Source organism: Macaca fascicularis, chromosome X (genome assembly GCF_037993035.2).
Source record: "Macaca fascicularis isolate 582-1 chromosome X, T2T-MFA8v1.1".
NCBI lineage: Eukaryota > Metazoa > Chordata > Mammalia > Primates > Cercopithecidae > Macaca > Macaca fascicularis.
Window position 1 is genome coordinate 49,490,194 of NC_088395.1, and position 10,059 is coordinate 49,500,252.

At 44.2% G+C, this 10,059-nt stretch overlaps 1 protein-coding gene across 1 annotated transcript; it reads left to right on the plus strand.

The window, feature by feature from the left end:
- The first annotated feature begins 3,051 nt into the window (after positions 1–3,051).
- Positions 3,052–8,750, plus strand: LOC135964422 (G antigen 10-like). Its single transcript, XM_065537849.2, has 4 exons — positions 3,052–3,233; positions 3,708–3,831; positions 6,618–6,743; positions 8,634–8,750. The coding sequence occupies exons 1-3, from the start codon at positions 3,153–3,155 to the stop codon at positions 6,740–6,742; spliced, it is 330 nt and encodes a 109-aa protein (XP_065393921.1). The 5' UTR covers positions 3,052–3,152; the 3' UTR covers position 6,743; positions 8,634–8,750.
- The last annotated feature ends 1,309 nt before the right edge of the window (positions 8,751–10,059 follow it).

Sequence of the window (10,059 nt, forward strand, 5' to 3'; positions counted from 1 at the left end):
CCGGATTCAAGCAATTCTCTGCCTCAGCCTCCCGAGTAGCTGGGATTACAGGCACCCACCAGCACGCCCGGCTAAGTTTTGTATTTTTAGTAGAGATGGGGTTTCACCATCTTGGCCAGGGTGCTCTTGAATTCCTGACCTCGTGATTCACCCGCCTCGACCTCCCAAAGTGTTGGGATTACAGGCGTGAGCCACCATGCCCGGCGGAGACATAATTCTTATATATTGGTTTTCTATCCAGCAGCCTTGTGAAATATGCTTATGATTTCTAAAAGTTTATTTCTAGATCATTTTCAGTCTTCAACATACAGAAACATATCATCCTTCAATAAGAGCAATTTTGTTTCTGCCATTTATTTTTCTTTGTCCTTTTGTATTGTTTGTAGAGACGGGGTTTTGCCATGTTTCCCGTGCTGTTCTTGGACTCCTGAGTGCAAGTGATGCACCCGCCTTGCCTCCCACAGTGCTGGGATTACAGGCATGGGCCTCCGCACCAGGACTGTTGCAGCCGTTGTAAAGAGTTTTATTTCCTTTTCTGATTATATGGCATTGCGCAGACCCACCTGTTACCATGGTGATAGTGGACGTCCTTGTCTTATCCCTGATGAGAAACGGAAAACTTTCAACATTTCACCGTCATATTTCCTGTCCTTTTTTTGTAGATGGACTTCTTCAGAGTAAGTCATTCCATTCTGTTCTAAATATGCTAAGCATATTCATTTGAATCTATGTTGAGTTTCATCAAACAGTGCATCTATTTTGATTACCACAGCATTTTTTCCCATTCATCTGTTAATATAGTGAATTCGATTGATAAAATTGTAGGTTTTTAAGTTCAATTTTTAAAACTTGAGACAGGGTCTCACTCTGTCATCCAGGCTGGGGTGCAGTGGTGTTATCAGAGCTCACTGCAGCCTTGACCTCCTGGGCTGAAGCGATCCTCCCACCTCAGCCTCCTGAGTAGCTGTGAGTCTAGGTACATGCCACCATGCCCAGGTAATTTTTTGACGGCTTTTTCTTTTTTTGTAGTGATGACATTTTCTGATGTTGCTCAGGCTGCTCTCGATGGAAGTCCTCAGCTCAGGTGCTCTGGCCAGCACAGCCTCCCAAAATACTAGGATTACAGGCGTGAGACTTGGCCTGATCAGGTTTTTCGCATATAGGGGTCTTATCTATACAAAGACTAAACTTATCTGTACCTTTGTGCAGGTGGACAAAGACTTGCATGATGAAATTTATCATTCTGTTGATTTAAAGACAACTATCCTTGACTTACCAGTGTATAAGTCCATGAGAGCATAATTATGTTGAAAGCATATATTGCTATGGGTGTTGGGAACCCTGCAGTTTCTGCTGCTGTGGGGGCATGTCCTTGGAAGTACCTTTCGTCTGTTTTTTCAGCTCCAAACATCTTAGGACCATGGGTTGTGACTGGTAGGACTATGTATCTTGCTAGTTTCAAGACGGAGTTGATTTTCACATGGTGCCACTCTGGCTGTCCCGTTTCCCTAATACTGTCATTTCTTCTGTGATTCTGATGCCACAAATGATAGCTATCGTTTTAGTATTTCTTTACAGGTCCTAGAGTTTGTATTCATTTTTCCTTCAGTCTCTTTCTGAGAATTGTTCACATTGAAGAATTTCTTTTTGGTGTAGACTGCTATTGCTGTTTTTGCAGGTGGTCTACCTGTCTTCCCAGGCAGTCACCGTGGCTCTTGTCCCCATGGTGGGGCCAGGGCAAGAGAGGACCCTGGGTGTGTGTTTGTGTGTGTATGTGTGTGTGTCGGGGGTCAGTTCAGTTGAAAATCGAGTGAGTTTTGAGGGGAGCACTACTTGAGGTATTTGATTCCCAGAAACATAGGAAACAGCAAAGGGAAGTTGGATTCCATTATCCTCAGTGGATGGGAATCCGGGGTTTGGGGCATTGGGCTGGGAACTGCAGCCCGCCCAGGCCCAGAGCCGCGCATGCTCCCTGGGCCCCCGTCTCAGTGCGCATGTTCACTGGGCGTCTTCCGCCCGGCCCGTTAGCCCACGTGAAGAACGCCAGGGAGCTGTGAGGCTGTGCGCTCTCGTTCTTGCCATCTGGACTCTTTTTCCCCTACTGAGATTCGTCTGGTAGGTCTGCAGGCCAGTCATCCTGGGGGCTGAAGTGAGGGTGAAGAGGGCCTCGGGTGGGTCCAGTGGATCCCGCTTCCTGGTCTGTGGCCTCTGAGGGAGAAGGACCTCGAGGTCGTCCTCCTTCTCTTCTCAGGCTACCAGGCCACCATCGACTTTGTGGTCATGAGGGGGCCTGGACAGGGAGGAAGGTGGTCCGCAGAGGGAAGGCGGTCAGGGGCTCAGGTGAAGATGGGGTGAGTGCTGTTTGGGGGATGGAAGTCCCGAGATGCCGAGAACCCCCGACGACACAGGGCAGATGCCTGAATGGGGTGCCTGGTGGGGGCAGGGCGGGTGGTAAAGAAGGAACCTGGCACCTGGGAAGGCTACGGCCTGGTGAGCGCCCCCCAGCGGTGTGGAGTGTGGAGCGCCTGAGTGAGAAGCACTGCAAGGTCTCACGTCCGCCATGGAAGGTCCGGGAAAAGTGGGAAGGAGTGGGCTAGGCAGTGCGGTGCAACCAAACTTAACGGGAGAGGGGGTGAATGGCTCTAGGAAGCGGGAGTTGCCCAAAGCAGCCATCACGGGAATTGTGATTCACTAGTGTTTTCGTGGGGAGTCCGCTTGTGAAACTAAACCTCATCAGAAATGACCTCTATCTGCGGGGCACAGTGGTGCTCGCCTATAGTCCGAGTTACTCGGGACACAGAGGCGGGAGGATCCCTTGAGCAGGAGGTCGAGGCTGCAGTGAGCTGTGATCGCGCGGCTGCACTCCAGCCTGAGCAACACAGCGAGACCCCACGTCCAAAAGAAATTTAGAAAAAAATGTCCTCTGCCTCTTGCCACACGCCTTAAGATGACTGCTCTGCCAGCTTGGCCAGCATAATTGGCTTTGTAGGCACTTAGAAAACGTACACACGTATGCTTCACTCTGGGACTTATTTTGAGAGTATTTTCAAAATTAAAACGACAAGTTAACATTGATCCATGGAAGAGATCGAATATAGCAGCCCTCTGGAGCGCATGTTCCCAATCACGGTTGTCTGTTTTCAGTGTGAAATATGAGTTGGCGAGGAAGATCGACCTACCGGCGTAGACCAAGACGCTATGTAGATCCTCCTGAAGTGATTGGGCCTATGCTGGTGAGCGCTTAAATATTAATTCGATGTTTTCTATTAGCAGAAATGAATTTTTGCGATAGTGTTGTTGCATTAGTATGGAAATGCTGAGAAACGTCTTTCCTGCTGATAAAACATGATTATGGCGTCTCATGAAGGAAACGTTGATTCTGGAGGATTTTTTGTTTTTCCTCTTGTGTTCTTCAGCTTTTGCCCATGACTTCTTTCTCATGCTTTGTTTGTTAATGACAGATCGTACACATGTATTCCAACACAGAGTATAATAGCTTCCAAAGTCCTTGTGCGTCACTTTTCTCACAGTAACCTCCCTGTGGGTAGAGTAACGTTCTTGGCCATAGAGAATAGAGTTGGAAAAATGTCTTTAGGCTTAGTTATGATCAGAAACAGCTATGTATTCTGTGTATATATGTAAAATTTTGTATCAATAGCAAAACTTGTTTTTTTTTCTTTATTTGCACACCCACACATATTCCCCAGCCCGAGCAGTTCAGTGATGAAGAAGTGGAACCACCAAAACCTGAAGAAGGGGAACCAGCAACTCAAAGTCAGGATCCTGCACCTGCTCAGGAGGGAGAGGATGAGGGAGCATCTGCAGGTCAAGGTGATGGAAAGGGAAGAAGAATGCCCGCTGGTGTGTGTGTGTCTGTGTGTGTGCGTGTGCGTGTGTGCATGCGTGTGTGTGTTATGCACTGTCACATAGCAGGAACAGGAGGAAAGAAATCAATGGAAAGAATGCCTGAAATTGACTGGAAAAGCCAGGAGGCTATGTAGTTTGCAGCTTAGGTTAGTCAAATCCCTCACTATGATAAAATTTCTCGACTGTATGAATGAGAGAATAGAGGTGCCGGGATTGTGTTTTATCCGAGCACCCTTGACTGGTGAAGACAAAATTTGTACTTCGTTCCAAGGTTTGTGTCTTCCTATCATCTGTGTTGCTATACAGAAGGAAAGATTTTGCTGAAAATGCTTAAAACTCAAATGCTTTCCTGTAAGGTAGCTTAGTACTGGCCCAAGAAGAGACCCAGCTCAGAGGAGCAGGAGCAGCTCCAAAAACCGAGTCACTGAATGTTGGCCACCGTTTCCTTTGACTGATATTTTTATACGGTAAGTTTGATAAAAGCTGGATAAACGAGGATACTGCCATACAGGTAGCTGGTTTAGTGATTTTCTAAGTGGCTTTTAGGAGGTGATTAAATCCTTTTATGGTTGGAAAAGCAGAAAAGGAGTTATCCTGGGATTAACATGAGGTGGAAATAATTTCTCCGAGATAAAATGTTTTGAAAGGAAACATTTATGTAACTGAGGTCATGGATTATTCCAGGGATTCATTGTTAAAAGTTTCTAGAATATGACTGATAACAATTCCCATTACTTGCTGTCCACCCACTCCCTTACTCTCAGTGTGGGACAGTATATTTTGTGTGATTCACAAACAATGTTATATTTGGTGCTTTGTTCTTCACGGGGTTCATTTATGGAATATTACATTTGGGACCTTCGGACCTAAATATAACTTTGTTCGAAGAAAGTTAAGTTTCTGTTTATCCCAGTAGGTAATGGGTGTCATGACTGTAAGATTTTCCATAGCCCTCAAATCCGTTCAGCTAATCATTCCTTCAGAAATTGACATTGTAATTGTAACTGAAATCCTATCCATGTTGTAGACTTCAGATTTCTTAGGTGATGCACACTGCTCTTGGTACTCTATGGCTGAATATAAGCATTATGCATGTCCTGTGGTTTATCCTCAGATTGTCATTTAGGAGAAAGGTCTCAAGCTGGGCTGAACGCCGTGCACTCATAGTCCCAGCTACTTGGGAGGCTGAGGTGAGAGGATCGCTTGAGCCCTGGCGTTCAAGCCCAGCCTGGGAAACATAGCGAGATCTCATCAGTAATAAACAAACAAACAAACAAGTAAATAAATAAAGGTTTCATGGTATAGGAAAACACAGATTCAAAGTTTGTGCCTAGTGGCTGGTAATGTTGCAGACATAACTCCTTAGTGACCTGTACCACTTAAAAAAAGACGGGAAGTTTGAGGATATGTGTATTTTTTTACCACAATTGAAAGAAAACCTCCTCTCTTCCTAAACTTCAGTGTAGTTGTCATATATTCTTTAAAATTTTTACTGTGTCTATATTCAAGACATAACAGTTATAGAAAATTTGCAAGAATAGTACAACGAACTCATATACTTTTCACCTAGATTCACCAGTTGTTAATAGCTTTCTCTCCGTAGGTTTTATATCTCTTCCCTCCCTCTCTTACCCGGCTGCCCACACACTCACACACACCCACACGTGGATATATGTTTACTGTTATTAATGCTGACTTGTTTAGATAAAGTTTCAGGTATCATGGTCCTTTCCCCTATGTACTCGAGGGTGTGTATATCGTCAGCACAAAGAAAAGTCATTTCTTGGATCATCACTGCAGAAAGATCAAAATCAGGAAATTTAACAATGAGAAAATGCAGTCATTTAATACGCAGTGCATACTCAAATTTTGCCAGCTCCCCAGACAACTTCTTTCTTCCTTTCGTTATTCTTTGTTGAGACGGAGTCTCCCTCTGTTGCCGAGGTTGGAGTGCAGTAGTGCGATCTTGGCTCACTGCAACCTACACCTCCCAGGTTCTAGGGAATCTCACGCCTCAGCCTGCCGTGTAGCTGGGCCTACGGGCGCCGGCCACTGCTGTCTTGAACTTCTGACCTCACCTGATCTGCCCACCTTAGCATCCCAAAGTGTTTGGATTGCAGGCGTGAGACCCCACTCCCGGCCCAGATAATGTTATTGATAGGATTTCTTTTTCTGATCCAGAGTCCGGTTCAGGATCACGTCTTACCTGTGCTTTTCAGGTGTTTTTAGTTTCCTTTAATCTAGAATGTTTCCTTAATTTTTCTTTGTCATTCATGATACAGACATTTTTGAAGAGGATAGACCAGTTGGTTTGCAGAATGTTCTGCAGTTTGGGCTTTTTCGTGTATTTTTTAAAGACCTTTTTTCGACTCAGCGTTGATTGGTGGCTACTCAGGCCATAGGAGAGTCTGAGTGCTAGGAGTGTAAGTGCTGTGAGAGACAGGATTTCAGCCTTGAGTCATTTGATGAGGTAAGGACAATCAGAAGTAGAATAACAGAGAAGAGCAAAGGAGGCCACAACGTTGTCTGAGGGCAGTCTTCGGAAAGGAAGAGGGTAATATTTGGAACACCTTGTTTTCCTGTTTTCTGCTAACAGACTCCTGAAATAATGTTCCTGGGATTCTTGTCAACACATCTATTATTACAGTAGCTAAAGCTTTGATATAATAACTCAGAGAGCATGAGTATTATTTTCTTATTGACATTTTATATTTTACTGCTTAAATTGATATGTATTTTTTATTTTCAAGGGCCAGAGCCTGAAGCTGAGAGCCAGGAAGAGGTTCGCCCGACGCCTGATTATGAGCGTGAAGATGGTCCTGATGTCCAGGAGATGAGCCTGCCAAATCCAGAGGAGGTGAAAAGGCCTGAATAAGGTAGGCAATCCATTAGACATGCAGATCGTAGGGTGTCTGTTTCCACAGTATTGTATAATAAGAATAATAGTTATTTTTTGAGACAGAGTCTCGCTCTGTCGACCAAGCTGGAGTGCAGTGGTACCACCTCGGTCACTGGAACTTCAGCCTCCCGGGTTCAAGTCATTCTCCTGCGTGTGCCTCCCGAGTAGCCAGGCGTACAGACGTGCTCCACCGTTCCCAGCTAATTTTTGTATGTTTAGTATTGATGGGGTTTTGTTCCGTTGCACAGGTTGGTCCCGAACTCCTGGCCTCGGGTTATCCACGTGCCTCGCCTTTGAAATTTCCGGGATTACAGGCGAGAGCCACGGAGCCCGACCCAGCATTATATTTTTAATAGCAGAGAAGTAACAGTACTGCCTCTGTAATACTAGAGTTCTTATATAGAAAGGTTATTTGAAACGTAGTTCAGGCCCCAGCACCCGACTGATAGGCTGTCAGATATAGAAACAAACTGAGTCAAAGCCATGTTGAATGAAGATTTGAGTCTAAATCCTTGAACCAATAGCTCATAATTTTCAGATGCTTTTGTAAAGATCTGCTTTTAACAAATACATAACACATTTGTAACACCCATCACTTGGTGTGAAAAATACCGAAGCACTGATGCGGGTTCTAATACCAGCTCTTACAGCCTTGGCGAGATGCTGAGTGAGTCCTTTCACTTCTAAACCTGTCTTTGGTTCTTATGAAAATAGTGAGTTGAAGTCAGAGATTTTAAAACCATTTTCCCTTCTGGTTCTTTCATACTCTGATCCTGTTGTATAGAATGCATGGGATACAGAGATCATCTGCTTCGCATGATGTGTTGATCCCAAATCATGAAACCCTGGCCTGAGTCATCTGAAAATCTCTAAATTGAGATTTCATTGCTACTAAGAAAGTGTGCGGTCACTCTGCTTCATCTTAGTTTTTCCGTGTGGAGAGCTGAATACCTATCGTAGTATCTTGTCAAATTGTGAATTCTCCCTCCTCTTTGTTTGTTTGAGACAGAGTCTCAGTCTGTCACCCAGGCTGGAGTACAGTGGTGTGATTTCAGCTCACTGCAACCTCTGGCTCCCTGGCTAAAGCAGTCCTCCCACCTCAGCCTCCTGAGTGGCTGAAAGTATATGCACAAGCCACCGTGCCTAAGTTGTTTTTTTTTTTTTTTTTTTCTGTTAAATTAAAAAAAAATTTTTTTTTGTCGAGATGAGGTCTCACTATGTTGCCCAGGCTGGGATTCTCTGGCTTTTAATGAACAATTGCTTTTAAAATCTTTCCTCACGGAAACCTTGAGTGATGAAATTATCAACTGGCGAGAGACCGGTTAGTTCCTATCCTCTGTGGCATGTAGGTCAGTGATGCTCAGCATGGGTGTGAGTAAGATGCCTGTGCTATGCACGCTCCCTGCCACACTGTCAGTCTTCATGAGGCAGTATTTCTAATAAGACTGTTGACACATATGTGATATAATCATCTCTCACCATATCAAATGTTACATGTAAGTTTCAGCTTTAGAGACATGGATTGATCAGATTTAAAGTTGAAAGACCATGACTTTAGGACTTCCTGACTAATCAACTGAAGTATGTTTTACACTTGTGTTTTCCAAATTCCTGACTGTGAATTGTAAGTGCTTTTGAATTGAAAGGAAGCACTGGATGTTTAGGGAAGAAATTACCTTTAAATTCTACAGGTCCGTCCTCAAAGTGTATTGAGGTTTAATTGGATGTAAGACACAGGATCACCCTTTGGGTTTTGTTTCTAGTCCATTTAACAAAATCCAAACTGTAGTGTGTTTTGTATGCCTTTAGGGTCATTTAAATAATCTGTTGCTAAGTCACCTTGCTAATTGTTATGTTTCTGTTACAGGTGAAAAGCAATGACAGTGTTAAAAGAAGACACGCTGAAATGATGCAGGCTGCTCCTATGTTGGAAATTTGTTCATTACAATTCTCCCAATAAAGCTTTACAGCCCTCTGCAAAGAAGTCTTGCGCATCTTTTGTGAACTTTATTTCTAGCTTTTTGATGCTGTGAGACATGTATCATTCTTTGAAATGTTATATTCCAACTGTTTGAGCTGGTATGTAGACACATCATTCTTTTTTCTTTCTTTCATTTTTCCCTTTGGCGACAGAGTCTCGCTGTGTCACCCAGGCTGGAGTGCAGTGGCGCGATCTCTGCTCACTGCCACCCCCGCCTCCCGGATTCAAGCAATTCTCTGCCTCAGCCTCCCAAGTAGCTGGGATTACAGGCGCCCACCAGCACTCCCGGCTAAGTTTTGTATTTTTAGTAGAGATGGGGTTTCACCATCTTGGCTAGGGTGCTCTTGAATTCCTGACCTCGTGATTCACCCGCCTCGGCCTTCCAAAGTGTTGGGATTACAAGCGTGAGCCACCATGCCCGGCGGAGACATAATTCTTATATATTGGTTTTCTATCCAGCAGCCTTGTGAAATATGCTTATGAACTCTAAAAGTTTATTTCTAGATCATTTTCAGTCTTCAACATACAGAAACATATCATCCTTCAATAAGAGCAATTTTATTTCTGCCATTTATTTTTCTTTGTCCTTTTGTATTGTTTGGTGAGACGGGGTTTTGCCATGTTTCCCGTGCTGTTCTTGGACTCCTGAGTGCAAGTGATGCACCCGCCTTGCCTCCCACAGTGCTGGGATTACAGGCATGGGCCTCCGCACCAGGACTGTTGCTGCCGTTGTAAAGACTTTTATTTCCTTTTCTGATTTTATGGCATTGCGCAGACCCACCTGTTCCATGGTGATAGTGGACATCCTTGTCTTATCCCTGATGAGAAACGGAAAACTTTCAACATTTCACTGTCATATTTACTGTCCTTTTTTTGTAGACGGACTTCTTCAGAGTAAGTCATTCCATTCTGTTCTAAATATGCTGAGCGTATTCATTTGAATCTATGTTGAGTTTCATCAAACAGTGCATCTATTTCGACCACAACATTTTTTCCCATTCATCTGTTAATATAGTGAATTCGATTGATAAAATTGGATGTTTTTATGCTCAATTTTTAAAACTTGAGACAGGGTCTCACTCTGTCATCCAGGCTGGGGTGCAGTGGTGTTATCAGAGCTCACTGCAGCCTTGACCTCCTGGGCTGAAGCGATCCTCCCACCTCAGCCTCCTGAGTAGCTGTGAGTCTAGGTACAGGCCACCATGCCCAGGTAATTTTTTGATGGCTTTTTCTTTGTTTTTTGTAGTTTTGAGATTTTCTGATGTTGCTCAGGCTGCTCTCGATGGAAGTCCTCAGCTCAGGTGTTCTGGCC